At 36.8% G+C, this 27612-nt stretch overlaps 1 protein-coding gene across 1 annotated transcript; it reads left to right on the forward strand.

Moving 5' to 3' along the window:
- The first annotated feature begins 1807 nt into the window (after positions 1 to 1807).
- LOC102521601 (cytochrome P450 2C21) lies at positions 1808 to 21631 on the forward strand. Its single transcript, XM_006174386.3, has 9 exons — positions 1808 to 2006; positions 5104 to 5266; positions 6691 to 6840; positions 9623 to 9783; positions 14610 to 14786; positions 15755 to 15896; positions 16494 to 16681; positions 18760 to 18901; positions 21031 to 21631. Exons 1-9 carry the CDS (start codon positions 1839 to 1841, stop codon positions 21210 to 21212), a joined length of 1473 nt encoding a protein of 490 aa, XP_006174448.1. The 5' UTR covers positions 1808 to 1838; the 3' UTR covers positions 21213 to 21631.
- Positions 21632 to 27612: the final 5981 nt, after the last annotated feature.

The raw sequence follows: 27612 nt of genomic DNA on the forward strand, positions 1-27612 counted from the left end.
GAAATATATGTATGTATATGTATGACTGAACTGTTTTGCTGTACACCAGAAATCGACACAACATTGTAAACTGACCATACTTCAATTAAAAAAAATAAGACTGTTAGATAACATAATAATTACTCAGCAAATATTGTGGAATGTAATTGAATTGAAATACTTTTCAATGTAGAGTTCACAAGTTATAAAACAAGAGTTGGAGTCTTCAGCTGAAACATTTTTGTTCAGAGCATCTTTTGAAGATCAACCGAGCTAACAGGTTGTAAAATATCTGGCACAGAAGAGCCACTAAAATATTTCTTCAGTCAATCTCGTGGTGTTAAGTTATATGCTAGTTGTATATTGATATAGCCATGCTATGAAAGTAGGCTACTTAAATATTTTTTAAAAATTATTAATGAAATTAATTAGATTAATTAATTGTTATCCAACATAAGTATCCAAATTTATCAAAAATAAGTGTCATTAATGTGCTTGCTATCAATGAAGGACATTCTAGAACTATTGTCCATATCACTGAACTTTGTAATTTTCATCATTGTTATTTTGCACTTAATTTTTATACGCGGAATTTGCTTTTGGTCTTCATATTTATTTGATCCATACTGGTCACCGGGTAGTGTATTCAGGAGGCTTCTTTTAAATACCCATGCAATCTTTGATGAAAGTGATGATTTTTATCTTATGTTTCATAGACCTCGTTTTATATTATCCTTAGTTGGATTGATCAAGCTTTCTTCCTTTCATTTTGCTCTTCCTCTACTAATAGGAAAGGTATATCATTTTAGGTTTTTTAAAAAGCATTTTTGCAACCAGAGAATTAATGAGAACCTCTAATAAGTTTTCTAAAAATTTTTTCTTTTCATATGGCTAAATTTGTCTGATGATATATTTATTTTAGTATTTTTTCTGTTTTCACTAAATTCTTTAGGGATTAGTTTTCTGATTTTTAAGTTTGATGTTTGTTGTGCTGTTGAAGTTCCTCAAATATCTTTTGAGTCTTGAAGTTTCATTCATATCTGTGAGTTTCTAGACACTTAAAAATATTTACAGTATTGAATACTGGAATGTATTTCCTCTCCCAAGGGTGAACAGGCAATGTATGCTCTGATATATGATCCTCACTGGAAATGTATAAGCAAGGAGGGTGGTGGGCGATGTGCAGCCAAGGGACTTTCCACCGATGTCTTTGAGTGATTTCTTCCCTTGACTTGAGGAATCCTCAAGATTTGTTACTCCTGTCTTCTGTCTACTGCCTGTTCACCTGCTACTGCCTGTTGACCTGCACCCACTTTGGGAGTAGGTGGTGTCAGAACTCCTGACGTATAGAAAAGGGTTCTGCAAGCATGTTCGGATATCTACTCTTCTCTAAGATAAGACCAACTCCCTATACCTTTCTTTTTTATCCTGCCTCCTTCCTTCTGTTTTGAATTTTGGCCTTTCCCTGGATCTTCTGAGAAAAGGCACTAAGAGAGTGCTTCTTCTGCTCATAAGATGATGAACATTGATGTAAGAGATACTCTTTCAACATTTGTTGTGATCATGAATTCCAACCCTTTGAAATCTGATAGCTTTGAATTTCATTACTAAAATATGGCCATCACTGAAGAAGTGAGTTGTTTTTTAGTTGGGATTCCCGTTGAAAACTTGGATATTTATCAACACCAAGATGAGTGTTTTTATTTATACGTCTGCTGGTAGGCCAAAGTGCACTGATGATAAACAATATTTACTCAAGGGTTCAAAGACTTACTGCGTGTTTGCTGATGAGTTTGCACCTACTGTTTAAAAAGTCTTTGGATTCTAAGCCTTCCATTGCACTTACACAAGGCACATCAATGGATCTCTTCATAGTCCTGGTGATTTGTCTTTCTTTTTTGATTTTCCTTTTTCTGTGGAACCAAAGCTATGCCAAAGGGAAGCTGCCACCTGGCCCTACCCCTCTCCCCATCATTGGGAATATTCTACAGATAAACATTAAGGATGTCACCAAATCCCTGAGCAAGGTATGTATGACTCATTTTTCTTCTAGTTATTTGCAGTGAGTAAATAAGACAGCCCTGTATCTTGTTCTAGACTTCATGGTCCCAGATACCATATTTTCAAAAAGTGGTTTTACAGGGGAGTGCCCATTGGAAACTTGGACATGATTTTATCTATATATGTATATATTTTTAAAATTAAGGTATAGTTGTACAATTTCCTATTAGTTTCATGTGTATAATGTTGTCATTTGAAATTTTTATAGATTATACTCTGGCTAAAGCTATTATAAAATGTATGCTATATTCTGAAATCTAGGAGCGTGATACCTCCAGCTCTAGTCTTCTTAAGATAGCTTTGGTCTTTTGTGTTTCCATATAGATTTTACAATTTTTGTTCTGGTTATGTGTAAAATTCCACCAGTATTTTGATAGGAATTGCACTGAATCTGTTGATTGCCTTAGGTAGCATGGTCTTTAATCAATATTAATTCTCCCAACCTATGAGCATGGTATGTCTCGCCACCTATTTGTGTTTTCTGAAATTTCTTTCATCAATGTCCTGTAGTTTTCTGAGTACAAGTCTTTTACTTCCTTAGGTTATTTCTAGGTATTGTATTCTTTCTGATGTGATGGTAAGTGGGATTGTTTTCTCAATTTCTCTTTCTGATAGTTTGTCGTTAGCGTACAGAATGCAACACATTTCTGTATGTTCACTTTATATTGTGTAACTTTACCAAATTCATTGGAAAGCTCTAGTAGTTTTTTGGTGGCATCTTTAGAATTTTGTAAGTATAGTATAATGTCATCTGCAAACAATGACAGTGTTACTTCCTCCTTTCCAATTTCAATTCTTTTAATTTCTTTTTTTCCCCTGTGACTGCTGTCAAAAGCTTTTCTGTATCTATTGAGTTGATCATATGATTTTTATCCTTTAATTTGCTAATGTGGTGAATCACATTGATTGAGCTGTGGATGCTGAACCATCCTGGCATCCCTGGGACAAATCCCACTCGCTCATGTTGTGTGACACCCAGACATGATTTTAAATGGTATATACCTAAAGGTATTGCCAAAAGGGAATGAAATCCATGAGGTGATTGTTGAAATTGCCAAAGTAGGCATTTCCTGTCCATATTGTGATGTAGGTACCCTTTATAGTAATTATTCTTTTTTGGATTCTAATGGCAATGAAACTGCTTTCAATTTTTTTTTTAAAAGACACATTTACAGAGTGACAATAGTAAAATTTTCCTAAAAGCACACATTGATTTGAAGTCAAGGAATTAACTAAAGTTTGAGGAAATTTCACAGTTTCTGTTACATTTTGTCGATGATTGAACGAATAGCTGTTCTGCTCCTAGCTATTTATAGAGCAATTGCTCTCTAAATCTCAAAGAAATTATCTGAACTCTGACTTCCCTGAGACAGCTAGTTACCAGAGCACTGCCCCTGGAAGCTCTTCTTCCTGTGTGTTGGGCGTTGGATTTGAAGAGATTGTGTCAGCACCTCAGCTCATTCACTTGTTAACGCACAGCCTTGGGCAAACTTTAGAAATCTCTCTGAGCTTTAATTTTTCATTTCTTGAAAATGTGAGTAATAATTATTTTGCACAGGTTACTTGAGTATATCATATGTTCAACAAGTTACTGAATACCTACTTTCAATAACAAATATGTTAGATGCTGGGGATTTTCAAAAGTGAATGAACAAAGATCTTAACATTATGGAATTTAAGTCTAGAGGGTAGGCATGTGTTTATGAAACAATCATGTAAATAAATGTATGATTACAATCTGTAACAGGAACACAACAGAAAGGGACCACATAGCTTGGAAGACTAGGGGTAGGAGGAGTCAACAAAGTGTTCTCTGAGGAAGTGAAGTTGAAGCTGAGATCTCAAGGCTAATTAGGCATTAACCAGATAAAATACAGGTAGACGTTTGTTCTAGGCTCCTTCAGTCTGGAAGGGAATTTCTTGTTGGAGTCTGAAAGAGAACGAGTCTGGTTGTAGCATAGAAAGTAAAAAAATAAGACATGATGTGAGATGAGATGGGAGAGGTAAACATGGGACTAGAACATACAGGTCTTATAAGGATTTTTAAGAATATTGGTCTTTAGTATACGAGCAATGAGATGCTACTTAACATTTGCCTTCTGAAAAGATCGCCCTGGTTGCTTCATGGAGAGTGAATTGTAAGACAGCAGAAGGATTCAAATACTGGACAAATTGAAAGAGTGTTAGTTCTATATCATTTAGTAAACTGAATAAGCTGCCATGACAGAAAGACCCCATAATAGAATGGCTTAAAGAAGGCAGGAGCTTATTTCTATTTCCCATAATGACAGAGAGGTAAGTGCTGGTAGGCTGCCTCTCCTCTGTGAGGTCATTCAGAGAGTCAGTATTTCCTGAGTCTTGTAGCTTACAATTCTTTGCTCCTCAGCTATTGTTCTCATCGTATAGTCATAGCGGAGTCATCTCCAAGCTGTCATTTCAACACAGGTGTTGAAAGAGAAATGAAGGGCATGAATTACCATTTATGCAAGTGTAGGATTTGCACACATGACTTCTGTTAACGTCAGTTCATGGAAACTTAGTCACACTGCCACAAGAGGAAGCTGGGAAATGTCTGACTACGTTCTTCTGTGTTATTAAAACTTAAAGGTCCCTGGTGCTAAAAAGATGTGGAGAATGGATAATGAGGGATGGTTATAGTCTGCATGGGGGCAGGAGGAAGAAAGTTCCCTTAAACAGGAGGAGAAATGCAAGATTTATTGTATTTATAGGAAGGAAGTAGAAATTGGTGCAGTTACAGGTTTGGCAGAAGAACTTAATAATATGAATAAAATTCATAATATAGCCACTGTCACATAGTAGGAGCTGAATAAAGGCTAACTATTGATGGTAATAATAATCATATATTATTAATACTATAATGAAAATGACCATTTGAATAATGTGATTTCTTATTAAATTATTGATTCTAGAGATTGAAATCTTTTCTAATGGGTGAATGAGTATTAAAATGTGTCTTCAGAAGATTAAAAATATTCCCCCCACTTATCTACATTTTCAGTGTTGAAATTCTCACTATTCTTGCATCTCCTGTTCCTTTTCCAGCTAGCAGAAGTCTATGGCCCTGTGTTCACTGTATATTTTGGCATGAAGCCCACCGTGGTGTTATACGGATATGAAGCAGTGAAGGAAGCTTTGATTGATCAGAGTGAGGAGTTCTCTGGCCGAGGCAGTTTACCAATAGTAGACAGAATCAACCAGGGATTAGGTACGCTTCTATGTCGGGAGTATGTGGCAGTTTGTTCATTTCAAAGATTCAAATAGGCTAACATTGTCAACAGACTATACTTCAATTAAAAAAAAAAAAACAGGCTAAGGAATTGAGAAATTGTAAGTACTTAGAGAAATCTATGAAAACATCATAAGTCCAGCATTTTCTATAAAGGATCATTAATCCATATTTAAAATGATGGTGACATAATGTCTCCCTGAAACATTAAATGCAATGAAATTAAACCATCTAACCACTAATGTTCTACAAATTTGTGACTAAGCCATGTTCATTTAAAATTATGGCCAGTTAAGATAATGAGAAAGAGACAGAGACAAACAGAAAAGAGGAAAATGACTAAATTATCCCTATTCATCAAACATTTTGCTTTCTGGCCATATTCATGGTGGTTAAGAGACTATTTTAGGAAGCTTCCATACTATGCATGGAACCAACGAAGGTGCGGAATATTTCCAACCTTGCCTTCAGTTTTTTTGTTCTTCTAACAAAAAGCATAAGAAATATTTGTAATCAGTAGACTGCTAAACATAAAGCACAAAGATGCTCTGAAAAGAGGATCGTGGAGAAACATGATAAGTATCAATTGGAATATCAGTTGGAGTTGATATTAAAAAGGCTTTTAAAGTTAAATATTGAACTACTTTTGTAGCTGAAACTGTCCAGTCCTCTGATGGGTCACTGGGTTTCTGCAAAAAGAGATAAGGCCTCCATAAGGTAATTTCCTCCTCTACATTGTTCTTTAAGATCTTTTTGTACGAGTATCCTATGAGTGTTGTTGTCTCCTCTGATCTTACTTGACTCTGAAAATCTGATATTGAAATTCCCTGGTGTTAAGGCCACATTTGAGAAAAGATGTTTAACAAATAGAGGGGGCATGTTAAAATGAGAAGAGCTGTGGCTGTGTCCCTTATTTGAGGAATAGGTTTTCATGAGCTTCCTTCTAATGCACAAATGCCATTTCACCTTCTCTTAAGAATGGACTCCTTATGTTATTTTTTCTACAATTTACTTAAAATGCACAAGTCAGCCCTAAAACCTTAACCTGTAACTTGGACTCCATGGTTTATTAGCTGAGTCATCCTAGAGAAAGCATTTTGCTTCCATCATCTTCAGCCTCCTCGTCAGTAAATAGGAGACAGAATACTTGGTTGTTCTGAAGTTTGGAGGAACTAATGGATGAGGAGTTTGATAATTTGTAAAACCAAGAGTCTTGACAGTAGAATACTAGGCTGGATTAAGAGAGGAGACAGGTGAAGTAGGGCTCAGTAGAAATTCCTTGAGACTGGCACAATTCTATTTCTATTCGTGCTTAAGTGTCATTATCATTTCCTGGGATGAAAACTCTTAGCTAGAATTCATGACAATGAAGGTTGTTCTTTCCTATTTTTATTTCCTCATAGGAATTGTTTTCAGCAGTGGAGAAAAATGGAAGCAAACCCGGCGTTTCTCCCTCATGGTTTTGCGGAATATGGGGATGGGGAAGAAGACTATTGAAGATAGAATTCAAGAGGAAGCCTTGTGTTTGGTAGAATCATTAAAAAAAACCAATGGTGGGTATTTCTTTATGAAATTAACAGCGATAGTTTGGGTAGACTGAATGCTGTTACAGATACACTGGAGAGGGATAATGGCTCAAGTACAACAGAAGTTTACTTTCTGCTCACAGAACAGTAATAAGAGGTGAAGTGGTTGGTGTAACAATCTTATCAGGCACCAAGTTTATACGGTCTTTTGTATCTTCAATGTACGGCTTCCAGTGGCACCCACAGCTCATCTCTTTGAATGGTAGTGGGAGGAGGAAAGAACCAGGACAGGAACAAATAGTCCTTGAATAGGCCAGGCATGGCTGTGGCACACAACTTCTTTCATATTCCATGGGCTGTAACTCAGTTGCAGGGCCACACTTAACTGTAAGAGCAACTCAGAAATGCAGTTCTTGGTGTGCACAGGGTAAAGAAGAGAACACGGATTTTGGTAATCTGCTAGTAGTTTTGGTGACAGTAAGTTGAAAAAACTGCCTTCTCTAGTAACTTCTTGAGAAACATTGAAAATACTTTGCAACATGTATATGTCAAGGCATTATGCTCTGTGCCTGAAACTTACACAGTGCTGTCTATCATACCTTATAAAACAAACAATCAAAAAATGGTGCTTCACTGGTAGAATTCATGCCAAATCTCAGTGTTCAAGACTGTATTACAGTTCACCCGTCGGTGTGAAGGGAGGGAGCTGCTGTAGCACAGATCTGCTAAGCATGTATATGTGTGGGTGCACGTGCAGACCTGGGAGAGGGTAGAAGAGAAAGGGATGGGTAGGAGATTTGGCAGGGAAGGAGCAAGAACAGGATCATAAGACCTTTGTGGTTTTTTAACTTCAATATTTAAATATCTTTCAAGCACATGATTAGCTTAATAACACTATATTAAATGGTAAATTAAATGAAGTGCTGAATTGCCCTTGTGTTTTTTTAACCAATATTATATTGTTGTCCAGATAGGTTGCTCCCTTTGCTTTTTTCCCCTTTGCTTTCTTGCTGCTATTAATATAAAAATGCAATTTTTTACAAATATTTGTATGATTCTGGATTCTTCCACAGAATAAGTCTCTGGAAATGGCAGTAGAGTGTCACTGAACATCATTTAAACTTTTCATACCTATGACCTAGGAATGGGTGGGAGACCTGGCAGAAGAAGTGATAACACAAGGCTTATATTACATAGATGGTTTTCTAACCTTATGTTTAAATTTAATATATTAAATAAATTTTTTTCACGTTTAATTGTTAAATGTTTTTTGTTTAACAAAAAAATTGTTAAATTTTTTTCACGTTAATTGTTAATTGTTAAATGTTTTCACGTTTAATTGTTAAATGTTAATAATTGTTAAATTATTAACTGAATAGTACAGTATTCCATTATTTTAAATATATCATAATTTATTTAAGCAGTCTTTACTTTTGGCCAGATAGACTGTTTTAAATTCTTTGTTGCTAATAATATTTTAAAAAACGCAATCCGTATTAATGATTGAATATCTCTGACTACTTTCTTAGAATAAAATATTGGAAATGGAATTAGTAAATCAATGAATATTGGGTTTTGATATATATTACCTGGAAAATGACTTTATCCACTTAATTTGTATTTCAAGAAGAACTTATCATTAATTGGCTCAACTTTTCTTACAGTGAATATGACCTTCCTCAGCCTCCTGAGCTATGACCACCCAGGCTCTGCTCCATCCCACCTAACTGTGGAGACCTCATACTCTTGGGGTAGCCCATTTTGTCACTGGATAACTAACTGTTGGAAGTTTATTTCACATGTTGTGCAGAAACTTTTTTCCTTGTAACTTCTGCTTTTTGATCCCTGCTAAATTCTTTCCTTTTGGAGTATTACATTGTGGTCACCTCACAGAGGCAGGATGGACCTCTCAACCCCAATTTGGTTTAGACATTGATATTAGTGGTGCCACACACATCTCAATAGAATATGAACAGGTTTATTATTTACATATGGGGCTTTCTGTGGAGGGCAGGGTGGTTACTGAGCAGATCCAAAAGTGGCTTGAGAGGGCAGGGAAAGGATAATGGCTTGAGATTTTTATGGTGGTAAGGGCATGGAGTAAGGATGAGGGTTCCCAGGTATAGATCAGGGCTTTGTGGTTAAAACTTCCTCCTTGTGCCAAAGAAGGGATCACCTGAACTTCTAAAAAATAGCTTGTGCAGATGTGAACAGAAGAAGAAAAGATGAGTATTCAAAGCTGTCAGTAATCGAAGAGCAAAAAATGGAGTCATGTTCTTTATTATATATGGAAGCCTCTTCCTAATAGTATAACATATTTTTTGAACAATCTGAATGTCACTTCAATTCCTCTCATTATTCTTCTCTTCTACAAGAAAAGCACACCCAACTTTTTTCAATTGCCTTTTACAAAATATGATTCCAAATCTCCTCTGTCTTCTGATTTTCTTATTATGTTGCTCAGTTTCCTGTGGGCATCATGAAGAAGTATCCACACTGAGAGCCAAATTTTATGACTTTAAAGAGATTTTAAAATTATCTCCTTGTGAATTACCTTATGGCTCTTATTTGGAGAATGAAGTCAATAGGAGAATACCTGGGTGGAAATTAATAAGTATATTAGACTGGATTAGACAGTTTTGCTTGTGGAAACACATAAATTTTATTTCAGGCATGTTGGGTTTATAGTGATGATGGCGTGTCCCCTAAAATTAAAAAAATCTTAGACGTCAACCCTTCTTAATTACTTTAAACAGTACACTTAAGATTTATATGATAGTTGCGCACTAACATTTATATTGTTTTTTAGCATCTCCGTGCGATCCAACTTTCCTTCTGAGCTGTGCTCCCTGCAATGTGATCTGCTCTATTATCTTCCGGAACCGTTTTGAGTACAGTGATGAGGAATTCCTAACTTTGATAAAATATGTCAATGAAAATGCAAGACTTGCAAGCACCTCCTGGATAGAGGTAAGGTCAAGATTGTCTTTCAGTGAGAAGTAATTACCTAGGAGATTGATTGCTCATCCAACCACATCCCTTTGTGGTATTTCAGAATGACTAAGGTTTATCAAGCTATCATTTATAACAAATCAGCAAGTTATAAAATTACTTTAATGGGTTTAAATTAATTTTAAAGCAAAAAATACAGTAATAGAAAGAAAAATACGATATCGTAGTGTAACAGTTTAGGAAGGTTTTTTGTGGGTTTTTTTGAGAAACCTTTTTTCCCCCTGATATTTATGTGTATACATGGAAAGGGTATTTATGTAAAATGTATTTTTTACTATAGTACACTGTCAGAAAAAGTCAACAACCTGTGTTGTACAATAATTAACAACCTAAATTTTGTGTGGCTCCTAAGGTTATGATGTTTTCTACCTTAAAAGGACCATAGAGAACAAATAGTCTACTCCTAATTTTTTAGACCAAAAAACTCACATAGAGATACTAAGCATATTTTCCAAAGTAGCTTAGCCAGGGAAAGGGATGAGGTAAGCCTAGAAACTACTTTTCTTCATCCTCTATTAGGTTGATACAAGCTCCCAGCCAAATAAATTTCTTCAGTGCCTTCAGAAGGATATTAAGTCCTGAAGCTACTGTTTAAAAAGGAGCCAGTAAACTCTTGAGTGGGAATGGCCAGATAAATAAGGACAGTGTGTGCATTTCTGATAGGGTAAAATATCAAACTAAAAATAAGCAAAGTAATTTAGGCATTTTCTTAATCTTTTAATGCAGTTTTTTCATTATAAAAGAAGTGTATGATATGAACAGACATAAAAGGAGTTACTGGCAGTAATACAATAATAATAGTGGACTTTAACACACCACTTACATTAATGGCTAGATTACCCAAACATAAAATTAACAAAGAAACGTTCGTGTTAAGCAACACATTAGATCAGATAGACTTACTAATAGATTTATACAGAACATTCCCACCAAATGAAGCAGATACTTTTGAAGTTGACATAAAACATTCTCCAGGATAGATCATGCTATGTTACAAATATCAATAAGTTCAAGAAATTAAAATGATATCAAGCATATTTTCTGATCACAATGGTATGAAACTGGAAATCAGTTATAAGAAGACGACTAGAAAAAAACACAAAATCATGGGGGTGAATAAGATGTTACTAAACAATAATGGGTCAATAAAGAAATCAGAGTGGAAATATAAACTTTAAGAGAAATGAAAATGGAAACAAAGCATTCCAAAATCTATAGGATGCCCCAAAGCAGTTCTAAGAGGGAGGTTAAGAGCAAAATAGGCCTACCTCAGGAAACTTGAAAAATCTCAAGTAAACAGTCTAACCTTAACATAAAATCATAAGAAAAAGAAGAACAAACAGAGCCCAAAGTTAGTAGAAGGAAGGAAATAATTAAGATCAGAGAGGAAATAAATGAAACAGAGACTACAAAGAGAATAGAAAAGATCAATGAAACTAAGAGCTGGTTCTCCAAAAAGATAAACAAAATTGGTAAACTTTAGCGAAAATCATCATCATCAAAAAAAAAAAAAGTCTAAATAGAAAAGAATCAGAAATGAAAGGGAAAATATTACAAATGATATCATAGAAATTCAGAAGATCATGAGAAACCACTATGAACAATTAGACAGCAACAAATTGGACACCTAAAAAAAGTGGATAAATGCATAGAAACACACAACATATCAAGATTGAAAGAGGATTACTAGTAATGAAATTGAATCAGAAATCAAAACACCTCCAACAAGCAAAAGTCCAGGACCAGATGGCCTCCCAAGTTAATTCTGTTGAACATTTAAAGAAGAGTTAATAGATATCTTTCTCAAACTCTTGCAAAACAATGAAGAGAAAGGCACACTTTGAAACTTACTCTATGATACCAGCATTACTCTGACACGAAAACCAGATCAAGAAACTCCAAAAAAGAGCTAAAAATGGGCCAATATCCTTGATGAACATAGGTGCCAAAATCATCAGCAAAATATTAGCCAACAGAATTCAGCAAGACATTAAAAAAACATATGCCACGATCAAATCAAAGTTATTCTGGGGATGCAAGGATGATTCAATATCTGCAAATCAATCAATGTGATTCATTGCATTAACAACATGAAGAATAAAAAGCATATGATCTTCTCAAATTACACAGGAAAGCTTTTGATGAACTTCACTGCCCATTTATATGATAAAAATTCCACATAATGGATTTAGAAAGAACACAACTGAACATGATAAAGACCACATAAGACTAGTGTACAGCTAACACCATACTCACTGGTGAAAACCTGAAAGCATTTCCGCTAAGATCAAGAGCAACTCAGGGATGCCCACTCTCACCACTTTTATTCAACATAGTATTCGAAGCCCTAGGCACAGCAGAGAATCATAAGGAAGAAAAGGAATCCTAATTTGGAGAGAAAACAAAAACTGTCACTGTTTGCAGATGACATGATAGTATACATAGAAAATCCTAAAGACACCACCAAAAAACTATTCAGAATTTGGGAAAGTTTCAGGATAAAAAATTATTATACAAAAATCTGTGGCAACTCTATACACTAACAATGAGCTATAAGAAAGAGAAGTTAGGAAAACAATCTCATTTATAATTACATCAGAAAGAATAAAATACCCAGTAATTAATCTAACTAAGGAGGTAAAAACCTGTACTGGATAAAACTATAAGACACTGATGAAAGAAATTGAAGACAACACAAACAAATAGAAAGATAGACCGTGTTCAAGGATTAGAAGATTCATATTGTTAAAATGAGCACAGTACCCAGGCAATGTACAGATACAGTGTAATCCCTATGAAAATACTAATGGCATTTTCACAGAACTGTAGAACAAATACTTTTGTATGAAAACACAGAAGACCCAAATAGCCAAGAAAGAACAAAACTGGAGGTATCACGTCCCTGATTTCAAACTGCACTACAGAGCTACAGTAATCAAGACAGTAATGTCCTGGCACAAAAACAGACACATACATCAATGGAACAGGATAGAGATCCCAGAAATGAACCCGCACTTATCAACACTTAATTTATGGCAAAGGAGGCTAGAATATAAAATGCAGAAAAGATAGCTTCACCCATAAATGGTGTTGGGAAAACTGAATAGCTACATACAAAAGAATCTAACTGGATACCTTTCTCATACCATATATGAAAATAAACTAAACATGGATTAAAGACTTAAATGTAAGAGCCGAAACCCTAACAATTCTAGAAGAAAACATAGGCAGTATGTTTTTGATATCAGTCTTTTTCTGTTTTTCGGGATATGTCTTCTTAGGCAAGGGAAACAAAAGCCAAACTAAAGAAATGTGATCTAAGTAGATATAAAAGCTGTTGCACAGTGAAGGAAACTATCACAAAACAAAAAGGCTGCCTACTGAATGGGAAAAGATACTTGTAGATGATCTATCTGACAAGGGGTTGATATCCAAACTACACAAAGATCAGAAAAGAAAGCTAATTAAAAAATGGGCAGAGGACTCCAATAGACATTTTTACAAAGAAGATATGCAGATGCTAAACACACATGTAAAGATGCTCCAAACACTAATCACTAGAAAAATGCAAATCAAAATCACAATAAGATATAACCTCACACTGATCAGAATGGCTATTATAAAAAAGACAAATAACAAGTTCTGGGGTGGAAGTGTAGATAAGGGAACCCTCAAGTACTGTTGGTAAGAATGTCAATTGCTGTAGCTACTGTGTAAAACATTTTGGTGTTTCTCAAAAAGTTTAAAACTCCCTGGATATTTATCTGAAAAAAACCCAAATAGTAATTTGGAAAGATATATGCACCCTGTGCTCACTGCGGCTTTATTTACAATAGCCAAGGTATGGAAGCAAGTGTCCATTGATGGGTGAATGGAAAAAGAAGACGTGGGGTTTGTGTATGTGTGTGTGTGTGTATGTATGTGTATATACACATAGAATGGAATTTTACTCAGCCACATAACCGAATGAAATTGTACCATTTGTGACAAAGTGGATGAGTCTAAAAGGTATTATGCTCTGGGAAAAATGTTAACCAGAGAAAGACAAATACCACATGATTTAATTCATATTTGGAATATACAAACTAACACAAAACAAAGCAGATACAGACTCATAGATACAGGAAACTGGTGGTCATCAGTGGGGAGGAGGTGGGGGAATGGATGAAATAGGTGAAGGGGATTAAGAAGTACAACTTCCAGTTATAAAATAAATAAGTCACGGGGATGTAATGTACAGCATAAGGAATAGAGGCAGTAACATTTCAATAAATGTATGATGACAGATTGTTGCTGGTCTTATCATGGTGATCAATTCGTAATGTATGTAAATGTTGAATCACTATTTTTTACATCTCAAACTAATAAAATATCATATGCTAGCTATACTTTCCTAAAAAATAATATAGAAAAAAGGGTATGAGCCTTGCACATTGTTTAGGCTGGTTGACTTTTCGAACCTCAGTACCCTCCTTTGGAAAGGTGGGGTATGCTGCAGAATTTCTTCAGAGAGTTATGGCTAGAAAATGAATTTAAAAATTCATTTTCAATTTTTGCATGGTAACTTGTGCATTTTGAAATGCTTTTTTTCAAATGGGTTGGTAACTTATATAACTCTGGCCATTTTATCAGTTCCCTCTCCTTCAGATCCCAAGTGTGTTCCAGTGCAAGAAGCATGTCTTATTCATCTTTATCTATTCATTTTATACCAATGTGTCTGATACATACTATGGGCCTGTAAAAGTTTGCTAAATGAATTAATGAATGATTCTTTCCTCTTTCAGCTCTACAATGCTTTCCCCTTTTTAATACATTATCTCCCAGGAAGTCATAATACACTATTTAAAAACATAATTGAGCAAAGAAAGTTCATTTTTGAGAACATAAAGAAACACCAAGAATTCCTTGACCTCAGTAACCCTCAAGACTTTATTGATTACTTCCTGATTAAAATGGAAAAGGTATAACGTGACCCTGATTTGCTCCTTCATCTTTGTGGGCGATGGGATGTGGCTCATGGGATAGCTTGTTTCTTCTCAGTGAAACGGCTATATTAAAACAAATGCTCCTTCTTAAAGATGTACTAATTGCTTGTGCAACCTCTTGTTTGTGGAAACCATAGTGGATGTCCTGAGATATTTCTAAATTCTCACTGAAAATGACCTGGAAGATTTTATATTTACCATGTCAAAGCTGATTCTTTATTTGGGGATAGATTGAAACACACACACAACTTCAAGATTAATGATAGAAAGCATGTTCTCTTTCATAAAATAAATTCCATGAATGGAAAATGTAACAAATGAGAGAACGCAGGAATGGGTTGGAATCTAGAAGGGCTTACCCTCGGAAAGGCTCTAGGAAACAGGTGAGGTAGGGTTTGAGGAAACCATGGCTTAGATTAGCAGAGATGACCAAATGGGTTCAGGGAAAGACAAGTGCAGTGATCAAGTGTGTGGAATTTCAAACAATTTATCTTGATCATAACTGAGGAACTCTCATGGTTGCAATGACTTTTGAATTTGGAAATAGTGGTGTAGTTTGTAGGTGGGTAGTTCTAGAGCCTTGAGTGAGAAATTTAGATGTGATGAAACAGAAAATAGATGCCTGAATTGACCGTGAATAGCAGTGATGACATGTAAGACTCAAGTTAGAAATAAATTATTGAAGAATTGATTTGCTCTCATGGGGGAGAAAGTAAAGACTCAGAAAGGAATTGTTGGAAGTTTGTAACTCTGATTATATTTTAACTGTTTAAAAGGAGTCCTAACAACTCATGTAACTTTACCTTCAGCCATAGCACTCTCTAATGTCTAGCTTAATTTGTCAAATAAGCAAATTAAGCAAGTAATGATGTTATATTGAATTACGTCATGTTACTTCTAAGACTCTTTTATTTATCAAGTAATCCCCAACACATCATTGCTAGGAAAAGCACAATAAGCAGTCTGAATTTACCATGGACAACTTGATCACTACTGTATGGGATGTATTTACTGCTGGAACAGAGACAACAAGCATGACTTTGAGATATGGACTCCTGCTCCTGCTGAAGCACCCAGAGGTCACAGGTATGGTCACAGATGATGGACAGAATGCAATTTTGGGTAGAAATTGGCAGGCAACCCTGATGACGATTCTACTCTTCACCTGTCTAGAAAATGTACCTGAGAAACTTCCATCGTTAGTACATCCTCCTACCACTGGATGAATTAAGTTCAAGTCACATGGTGGTACAAAAAGAGAGTGAAATATTTAACTGGCAGCAGAGAGTTGAAGGGCAGAGGTCATTGTTCTCCGCGCTGTGGTGGAGCATCCTTGACTTGCTTCAGGCCGAGGCAGTGAGCAGAGTTGTCTTAGGACCTGGAAAGAATTAGCCTTCCTATTTCTCTATAAAGATATTACTTGAAAGGCTTTCCAAGCCCATATAAACATATTTTTGTCAAAAGATATTTCTGTTCAAATGCATCTGCAATGTAAGGATTGATTGTACAAAATCACGATCTTTGTCAAAAAGACTCACTCCCTAAATTTTAGAAGCTATAAAGCAAAAAAAATTCTTTTCAGATACATCTTTTTGGCAAACAAATCTTCCAATGGAACCATGATTAAGAAGGTTTAAAAAAGCGTCTATCACCTGACATAAATTCTGCTTCCTATCTTGCCAGCTAAGGTCCAGGAAGAGATTGACCGTGTGATTGGCAGACACCGGAGCCCCTGCATGCAGGACAGGAGCCGCATGCCCTACACGGATGCCGTGGTGCACGAAATCCAGAGATACATCGACCTGGTGCCCGGCAGCATGCCCCATGCAACAACTCAGGACGTTAAATTCAGAGAATACATTATTCCCAAGGTGAGAGGTATTTCATCTATAGTCCCCCTTCAGAATCTTAGTTTATCAACTATCACGGTAGTAGAATTATAGATTGCCTAACTTTCTGTAGGTATTGCACAATCATAACTCATACATTTCACCCTCTGACCACATGCGCCATTGCTCCTAGTTTGTCGATACAGTTTAATACATATCATAGTGCTTACACTCCCACAGGATTTTCAGTACATTCATAGCTCCACACTCTGTCTGTTCATTCTCCCAATCTTCTGTCCACTTCCCTGTTTTCCTGTGTATTTTTTATTACTCTTACCACTTAACCAGTATCCTGTGTCCCGACTGCTCCACCCCCTGCCTCCATAACTATCTGTTTCACTTATTTGTTAAAAGTCCCACGGCAATAATCTTCTTCCCTGCCTGTTTTTGAGCTACTTACCTCTTCTGGAAAAGGCCATGCAGCCCGGCAGGTTGGTATTATTATCACTATCCCAACACGTGTCCTCAATCTTACCCAACAATCTTCCTTTGTAATCTCACTCACCTTGCTCTGCCACGCACGCCAGTGACTTTCAGCCCTGAATTCTCCCCTTCCAGTTCTCTACCATGGACTTTTTCTCAAGTGACCTGGTCTTCCACAGAGAAAATCAGAGCCATTGGAGGGGAACTCCCTCAACTCCCTTGCACTAGATTTACAAATTTAGTGACATCCACACCCTTTGATTTCTCTTTCACTTTGTTGTTGTGGGAGAAAGGCTCTCCTTTTATCTAAAGTAAATCTTTTTTCCTGTATCATGGATCCCTCTCCTCTCCCTTTTTCAGGAATCCTCCTCAAATAATCATTTCTTCTTTTTTCATTCACTTTCTTCTCTCCCTGCCTGCTGGCTTCTTTCCATTATCATTCAAACATACTCAATTCTCTTACATCTTAAAAAAAATTTCCCCCAATCCTGGCCTGTTCTATTCAGTAAAATTGGTGAGAGTGTTCATCCTTGTCTTGTTCCCAAGACAAATATTTGGTAGGATTCATCAGTGAAATCACCTGGACCTTGCACTTTTGTTGGGAATCTCAGTCTCCTCACTAGTGACTGGTGTATTCAAAATTTCTAAGTCTTCATGATTCTTTCTTTGTAGGTTGTATGTTCCTAAGTATATCTGTTTTCCCCAAATTGGACAGCCTAGAAAAAATTGATATATTCTTAGAAACTTACACACGAAGGATTCAGATGGATCTGGATTTGAATTTTGTCTCTGCTGGGTACTAAATGTATGACCTTTATGAAGATCCCACAATATCGTGAATACAATCATTATTACCATAACTGTAAGAAAAGTTCTTTACTGAGTGCTTTAACATGTGGTAATCTTTGCGTAAAAAGTATTTCATGTATTACCTCATTTTATATTTACAATCAGCCAATGCTAACGTATTGTTTATGTTTTCCCTGTGATGAAAATGAGGCATGGAAGTGCTAAACAACTTACCTGTGGTCACAGAGCTTAGTTTAAGAGAAATATTTGATTGATGCTGAAAACTAAACTCCAAATTATGATGTTACAGTGTATCTCTGAGTTTAGGGAAACTTACTAGAAGGTGGAAATACCCTTTTATTTCCACAAGAATATGCAATAATTACATTGAAGGAAAGTAGCAGAGGAAGGGATACCTTCCAGTTTTTCATCTTACTGGGAAAGAAATGGTTTTCACGAATATGGCCACTCAGGTAGAGTTTCTAAGACATCATACTTGGTTCTGAAGAGAATGAGTTATTATCAGTGACATCAGCACTCTTAGACAATACTGCAATTTATTTGTCAACGAAAGTGCAGCTCCCTCAAGTTTTCTGAAAAGCAAGTGCTGGTGTCAGGCTACAAACTGAGGAGGATGGCCTTGGAGTCAGTTAACAGCGCTCTGCACCGGGATGATATGACTTCGGACTTGTTCGCTTGGTCATTAATTTGTTCTGTGACATGGAGTAAAAAATATTTTTGTGCCTCACTCTCCTGATGTATAAAAGAAAAGGATTAGATAAGGCATCTCTCCCTCCAAGTTCCATGACCTTCTCTATAATCCAGTTTATCTGTTTGTCTTATCTCAGGGCACAGCCATAGTAACATCTCTGACTTCTGTTCTGTATGATGGCAAAGAGTTTCCCAATCCAGAGCAGTTTGACCCTGGTCACTTCCTGGATGAAAGTGGCAACTTTAAGAAGAGTGACTACTTCATGACTTTTTCAGCAGGCAAGCATGCTTCATTTTTATCTGTATATCAGGGTCAAATGAGATGAGGAAGGGCTTTGCATGGAAGCTACTCTGCCTTGGACAAATTGTCATTTGCATGAGGCTAGAGGTACCACTCCTAAGGTCCAGATTTTTTCTTATTGCATTGGAGGTTGCGTTTACTGAGTTCTGCCCTGCAACCCACCACTGAGGTTCTTAAGAACTCCTCCTAGATGTCCAGTGCCTAAGACTTTTCTCACCTGCCCTGAGAAGCTAGTTCACTCAGTAAACTTCGCTAAGGACCCATGTAGCAGACCTATGCTCACTCAGATCCAGGGATCCAACTGTGAATAAGATACAGATCTATCCTCTAAGAGAGATGAAAGCAAATTAACAAGCAATGAGACTCCACAGAGACAAACGCTCTTTGAAAGGTTTCTGTGGGAGCCCAGAGAGAGGAACTCCTGACTCTTGCCTTTTGTGGGTCAGGGGCCAAGGCCAGAGTTGTTGGAGGATAAGGGCAATTTTCTTACAGGAAGAAACATCACGGTATCTTCTTTCAATTTGTCAGGGCCCTTGAAAGAAACACGTGGGATACTGAAAAAGATTAATTAAAAACAGTTTAATGAAGAGACTGTTTTCAGAGGTGTGGGCAGGATGAAGGGAAGTAGCAAGGAGTGGTAAAGTACTCAGAGATTAGCACCAGCAGGAAGATATTACTGTCTTGTGTGGGGAGGGTCAGGAGAAGGAGGGTGTTCCTGGAACAAGCAGACCTTTAGCACAGAGAGAGTGGAACCCTCAACAGGAGGTGGGTTTATAGATGGGGGAATACAGCCAACGCCTAAAGTGTGCCCTGGCAGGCTGGGATTGAGGGAATAAATACTCTAACCTTTTTAATATGCAGTCCTCTGAATGTATTGACCATGAAGAAGGGACCTAACTGTTGGTTTAAGCAGTCTATCGAAATCCGCTTCCTGGACACAGAGTAGGCATAGAAGACAAACCAACAGACAGTGGAGCCAGGAAGATGAAGAAGATGTTTAGCACACTCCAAAAGAGAAGCTAGGGGAAGAGTAGAGGGTGAAGGGCCCTTCCTGTAGAAGTAACTGAAAGAGGGACAAAAATGAGAGATTTGCTCCTGCTTGAATATCTAAGAAAATCGGAATGAAGTGCCCATTGGGTACTGTGGTCCCAAGAGTATGAACAACGCCGGGAGGTGATCTCAAAGCAAGACCCTACTGTTCCTCCCCTTCTCTTTCTTCCTGTGTTTTGGACCCACTGTTGTATAATAAGAGTGCTTGAGATTTCTACACATTTCCCAGGACTTGCAGGCTTGCTTTTGTCCTCACACTGTGATATCATTACAAGAGCTAAGGCCTTACCTTCCAAGCTTAAATTCCATTCTGTGGGACAGAGGAATAATTAAAATCTCATGTGAAATATTTTGTAGTAGACACATTAATGAGTTGTGGGAAACAGATAAGGCTGTGGATCATATCCCCCTGAGTACATCAGAGAGGTTTGCATAGAATAAATGACATCCGAGCTGGACCTAGAAGGGTGTCGGGAATATCAGCAGGCAGAGCAGAGGGAAAGACTATTTCAGTTGGAGGGATGACTGGATACCTAACATTTGAAACTGCCTATCTGGGGATTATTGAATAGTTAGTAATACTTGTAGCTGGTGTGTGATATTTCTTGTTGGCAATGGTAAGCTCTTGAAATACTTTGAAAGCAGGGACATGACAAGGTTAAGATTAGTTTTAGGAATCCAGGTGAGGAGAAATAAATCTGTTGTTGAATCTTGGGTTAGAGGTAGATGGAAAAATGTAGTGTGTTTCTCATGCCCCTGAGGATAAGTGTGTAAGTGTGTGTGTGTGTGTAAAAAGATGTCACAGGCAAACCTCAGCCAAGCAATTCCAACATGGGTATATAGAAAAGATATTTTTCCTTATAGCATGCACATAGAAATATGTTCTAAGGAAATGAAGCAAACCAGGTTTTGGTGTAAACAGGAGAAGCCATAGTTTAATAGGTATTTTATTAGTATATATATTTATGTATTCACTCACTCTGTATTTATTTAAACTTCCTGCATGCTAGATCAGAAATACAATTAAATGAGTATCTAATTTATGTGTCATTTTTAGGAAAAAGAGTTTGTGTTGGAGAAGGCCTGGCCCGCATGGAGCTGTTTTTATTCCTGGTCAGCATTTTACAGCATTTCACTTTGAAATCTCTGGTTGATCCAAAAGACATTGACACTACCCCAGCTCTCAAAGGGATAGGCTCTATAGCACCCTTCTATGAGGTCCGTTTCATTCCAGTCTGAACAAAGGCCAGCTAGGTGCACGCTGTCCTATGTGTTAGCTATTACTCTGCTCCCCCTTAACATCAGGAAAGACATTCCTGAGCCCTGCCTCTTCTAATTTTCTTTAAGATTCAGTTCAAATTTCCGTGCATGAAATACAGCTCATTGTTTCATTGCCAGTAAAATTGTGTCTTACAATTTTGAGGTCTTAAGCTACGTCTCACCCACGGTGTATACTGAATGAAAGATATCTTATAAATGTCATATTTTGTTTTATGAAAGTTAAAATTGCAAATTATCCCATGCATTAAAATATTAAATAATATATAAAATGTACTCATCTCTTATTCCTATTTAGCTCTCCAGGGGAATGCTCCCTTGACACTTTGGCATGTATAATTGCTGTTTCTTCCCAGTGTTTATTAAAATGTAACTATGTGTGTGATGTGTATGTTTGTATACATACGTACATGTATGTACATGAAGAGAGAAAGCAGAGGAAGGTCATTTCAGCCACAGGGAATATCATAAGATAAAACTTCAATTTGCTGGTCTTTTCAAGGATGTCCTTTCTCTCTTCCCCTAGTGGTTAAGACACACACGTGCGCGCGCACACACGCACACACAGACATATTAAGGCAAAGAAAAACACACATGGAGAAATATTTGTGTGTGTTTTTCTGTGTAGGTGGACATTTGTAATTCTTACTTATATTTTAGCTATGATTTGTTGGTGACATTATATAATAGCATAAGATAGATATTTTCCCAAGCAATGTAAAAAAATGTATCTCATAACACTCTATCGCATGGCTATAATAATTTTTTAAAAATCTCCCTATTCAAGGATTATTTAGATTATTTTTGAACTTTTGTTAAGAAAAAAGATGCTATGGCATGCATATATCTTTTATTATTATTTGTGTCCTATTTCTTCAGGATAGTTTCATAAAAGTGAAGTGTCTGCACATATATATACACTTTTATTTTTCATAGATACTAAAAAATAATGCACTAAAAATTAAGCAGCTATTTATTTTTTTGTCACAATTGTAATAGAGTATGTGACCAAACCTTTTTATGTACTGAAGATTGAATTCTTTGGTAGATTTAGATATCTTTAGTTACCTTTCATCAATTTTTCAAGTAGAAAATCCTATCATCTGCAAGTAATATCTCATTGCAATGACCAGAAATTTCCTGATATAACATCTATATTTATGTTTGTGCCTCTCTATTTCTCTGTGTGACTCATCGCTCACATACACAGCCATATGTACATGTATATTTGTCAGCATGGCAAAATGATAAAAGTTGGGAGAATTTATGGGTATAAGATACCAGAGGATTTGTGAAATTCATATTGGAATCCTGTTATTGATGGGATTTTACCTTTGAGTTGATTGCTTATTTGGAATCAGGAGCTGAGAGTCTGAAAGGCTGACTATAAGGTGTCATGTAGGAGTTTTAGAACCCTGAAAGAATTTCAGAAGATTCTGAGGGCTATCAGAAAAAAAAAAGGAGTCCAGTTAGATAAAATTGAACATCCATTCATGATAAAAATTTTTACCAAAGTGAGGATATAGGGAACTGATCTCAACACAATAAAAGCTATTTATGACAAACCCACAGCCAACATAAAAGTTGAAAGCCTTCCTGCTAAACTCTGGAACAAGACAAGGATGTCCACGCTCACCACTTGTATTCAACATATTATTGGAAGTCCTAGTCATAGCAATCAGAAAAGAAAAAGAAATAAAAGAGATCCATACTGGCAGAGAAGAGGTAAAATTGTCACTATATGCAGATAACATGATAATATATATAGAAAACTTGAAGGACTCCACATAAAAACTGGAGCTGATGACGAAATTTAGCAGGTTAGCAGGATACAAGATTAAGATACAGAAATCTATTGCATTTCTTTACACTAACAATGAAATATGAGAAAAAGAAAATTAACAAAATTCCTTTTAGAATTGCATCAAAAAAATAAAATACTTAGACATAAACCTGAGCAAGGAGGTGAAAGACTTATAGCTAATAAGTATAAAACATAGATCAAGGAAATTAAAGATGATTTAAAGAAATGGAAAGATGTTCTATGCTATTGGATTGGAAGAATTAATAGTGTTTAAATGGCCATACTGCTCAAAACAATCTACAGATGTAATTCAATCCCTATCAAATTATCCAGGATATGTTTTACAGAAGTAGAATGAATATTCCTAAAATTTACATGAAATCACACAAGACCCAAAATTGCCAAAGTAATACTGAAGAAAATAAAGGAAGCTGGAGGCATAACCCTCCCAGAATTCGGACAATACTACAAAGATACTGTAATCCAAACTGTATGATGCCTGGTACGAAAACAGACATATGGATCAATGGAATAGAATAGAGAGCCCAGAATTAAACTCACACATCTATGGTTAATTAATCTTCAACAAAGGAGGCAAGAATATACAATGGAGAAAAGACATCTCTTTGGCAAGTGGTGTTGTGGAAGCTGGACAGCAGCGTGTAAATCAGTGGAGTTAGAATACTCCCTCACACTATAGACAAAAATAAACTCAAATTGGCTAGAAGACTTATAAGACAGGACACCATAAATCTCCCAGAGTTGAACATTGGCAAAAGATTCCCTTACATAGATCATAGCAATGTTTTCCTAGGTCAGTCTCCCAAGGCAATAGAAATAAAAGCCAAAATAAACAAATGGGACCCAATTCAACTTACAAGCTTTTGCATAGCAAAGGAAACCATAAACAAAACAAAAAGACAACCTACAAACTGGGAGAAAATATTTGCAAACGATGCTACTGACAAAGGCTTAATTTCCAAAATATACAAAGAGCTCATAAAACTCAATAAAAAATAAACAACCCAATTGAAAATGGGCAGAAGCCTTAAGCAGATATTTCTCCAGTGAAGTCATACAAAAGCCAACAGGCACATGAAAAGATGCTCAATATTGCTAATTATGCAAGAAATGCAAATCAAAAGTACAATGAGGTATCGCCTCACACCAGTCAGAATGGCCATCATTAAAAAGTCCACAAATGATAAATGCTAGAGAGGGTATGGAGAATAGGGAACCCTCTTACACTGCTGTTGGGGATGTAATTTGGTGCAGCCTTTATGGAAATCAAGATGCAGATTCCTTAAAAAACTAAAAATGGGCTTACCATAATATCCAGCAATTCTACTCCTGGGCGTATATTCAGAGGAAACTCTAATTTGAAAAGATACATGCACCTGAATGTCCACAGCAGCACTATTTACAACAGCCAAGACATGGAAGCCATCTAAATGTCCATCAACAGATGACTGGATAAAGAAAACATGGTATATATACACAATGGAATATATTCAGCAGTAACAAATGAAATCTTGCCACTTGTGACAACATGAATGGACCTTGAGGGTATTATGCTGAGTGAAATAAGTTACACACAAAAAAACAAATAGTGTATGATTTCACTCATATGTGGAATATAAAAACAAATAAATAAGTAAAGAAGTGAAGCCAAACAAAAACAAACACATAGATAAAGGGAACAGAATAGTGGTTACCAGAGGGGAAGGGGCAGGGGAGAGGGTGAAACGGGTAAAGGGGATCAACTGTATGGTGATATATGAAAACTAAATTCTTGGTGGTAAGCATGATGCAGTGTATACAAAAGTAGAAATACAACGTTGTACACATAAACATATTTGCATAATGTCAAATCAATGTTACTTCAATAAAACAAATTTTAAAATTTTTTAAATAAAAATTAATTTAAAAAATTTAAAAGATAATGATTGTTTTCCACATCACTCTAAGCCCTCTATCTTAATACACTTTTTTTTTAACATTTTTTATTGATTTATAATCATTTTACAATGTTGTGTCAAATTCCAGTGTTCGGCACAATTTTTCAGTTATTCATGGACATATACACACTCATTGTCACATTTTTTTCTCTGTGAGTTATCATGACATTTTGTGTATATTTCCCTGCGCTATACAGTGTAGTCTATTCTACAATTTTGAAATCCCCGTCTATCCCTTCCCACCCTCCACCCCCCTGGTAACCACAAGTCTGTATTCTCTGTCTGTGAGTCTATTTCTGTCCCTTATTTACGCTTTGTTTTTGTTTGTTTGTTTGTTTTTGTTTTTGTTTTTTTAGATTCCACATATGAGCGATCTCATATGGTATTTTTCTTTCTCTTTCTGGCTTACTTCACTTAGAATGACATTCTCCAGGAGCATCCATGTTGCTGCAAATGGCATTATGTTGTCGGTTTTTATGGCTGAGTAGTATTCCATTGTATAAATATACCACATCTTCTTTATCCAGTCACCTGTTGATGGACATTTAGGCTGTTTCCATGTTTTGGCTATTGTAAATAGTGCTGCTATGAACATTGGGGTGCAGGTGTCATCCTGAAGTAGATTTCCTTCTGGATACAAGCCCAGGAGTGGGATTCCTGGGTCATATGTTAAGTCTATTCCTAGTCTTTTGAGGAATCTCCACACTGTTTTCCATAGTGGCTGCACCAAACTGCATTCCCACCAGCCGTGTAGGAGGGTTCCCCTTTCTCCACAGCCTCTCCAGCATTTGTCATTTGTGGATTTTTGAATGACGGCCATTCTGACTGGTGTGAGGTGATACCTCATTGTAGTTTTGATTTGCATTTCTCTGATAATTAGTGATATTGAGCATTTTTTCATGTGCTTTTTGATCATTTGTATGTCTTCCTTGGAGAATTGCTTGTTTAGGTCTTCTGCCCATTTTTGGATTGGGTTGTTTATTTTTTTCTTATTGAGTCGTATGAGCTGCTTATATATTCTGGAGATCAAGCCTTTGTCGGTTTCACTTGCAAAAATTTTCTCCCATTCCGTAGGTTTTCTTCTTGTTTTATTTCTGGTTTCCTTTGCTGTGCAGAAGCTTGCAAGTTTCATTAGGTCCCATTTGTTTATTCTTGCTTTTATTTCTTCTAGGAGAAAATTTTTTAAATGTATGTCAGATAATGTTTTGCCTATGTTTTCCTCTAGGAGGTTTATTGTATCTTGTCTTATGTTTAAGTCTTTAATCCACTTTGAGTTGATTTTTGTATATGGTGTAAGGGAGTGTTCTAGCTTCATTGTTTTACATGCTGCTGTCCAGTTTTCCCAACACCATTTGCTGAAGAGACTGTCTTTATTCCAATGTATATTAATACACTTTTGACATAACAAAGTACTATAGAAATTCTTGCCCAATGAAGAAAGGTAATGAATGAACTATCCTTGTCACCATTATTACAGCCTTTTCCTTTCTTTAGTTTTATTTGTAGTGCCAGATAGTACAGGAAGATAAGTATGGGGAAGTACCCATTGGGTGACTATTTCCAAATAAATTTTGAGTAACATCAGCAAGATGGCATGTTGGTGGTTCCCAACTTCAGGCCACTTCACAGAAAGACCAACTAGCATCTATCTATAAGCAAAATGCCTCTGTGAAAAATCACAGAACCCTGAAATGGAGCTGAAGCAACCACCTGAACCGCAAAAACTGAGAAAACCACATTAGAAAGGTAAGAGGAGTGGTTTCTCTTTGACTGGATTGCTCCTCCCTTAGACCAGCACAATGCTGCCTCCCCCTGGGCCTCCAGTTTCTCCAGTGGGAAAAAGAGCCCAAGGTGGACATCCAGCTTGCCTAGCATTACAGCACACTTTGAGAGTGCCACTTAGGTCTAGCCTCACAGGAGCACTGGAGGAGTCAGTGGGGCCAGAGAAACAGGCATCAGCTAGAGACAGAGGCAGAGTAGGACTCACAGGGCAGAGCATGCATGGATCTTGCCAGACCAGTTTCTGCAGCCTGAGCAAAGATCCCAGACAGCAGCTCTGCCCATCTGCAGAGCTGAGCCAGTGGCCCAGTCTGGGCAGGAAGGTCAGACAGCACTTCTGTCCAGTTTGGGTCCCCAGCCAACGGGCCCTCCACCTTAGAGCCCATTCTGCAGCCCCTATCTAACAGGGAAGAAAGGCAGCAGCCCTTTCTCAAGTGTGCCAAGGAACTGGGGAAGGCCATAGAACATGTATCACTGTGGAGGAAAATAAACAAGAGTGAATAAACCCAAGAAGAGGAAAGTGATTAGCACCCACTACTTTCCAGCCAGATTGTCCTGGTTCAGCTCCTGGCTCTCCCACTGAAAAGTTGTGTGATCTTGAACAAGCTATGTAACAGAGCATTCCCTTGGTTATTTGGTGAGAAAATGGGTATAATAACATGGTAGGCGGAATACAATCCTTACACTCTGCCCCCAACAGAGGCCTACATCCCAATATTAGGGACTTGTGAACCCGAAAGTATGTTAATTTACCCAGTAAAAAGGAAATTGCAGCTGTGATTAAGGATCACGCCATGGGTAGATTATATTCAATTACCCA

The sequence above is a fragment of the Camelus ferus genome, chromosome 11 (genome assembly GCF_009834535.1).
Source record: "Camelus ferus isolate YT-003-E chromosome 11, BCGSAC_Cfer_1.0, whole genome shotgun sequence".
NCBI classification, from domain to species: Eukaryota; Metazoa; Chordata; class Mammalia; order Artiodactyla; family Camelidae; genus Camelus; species Camelus ferus.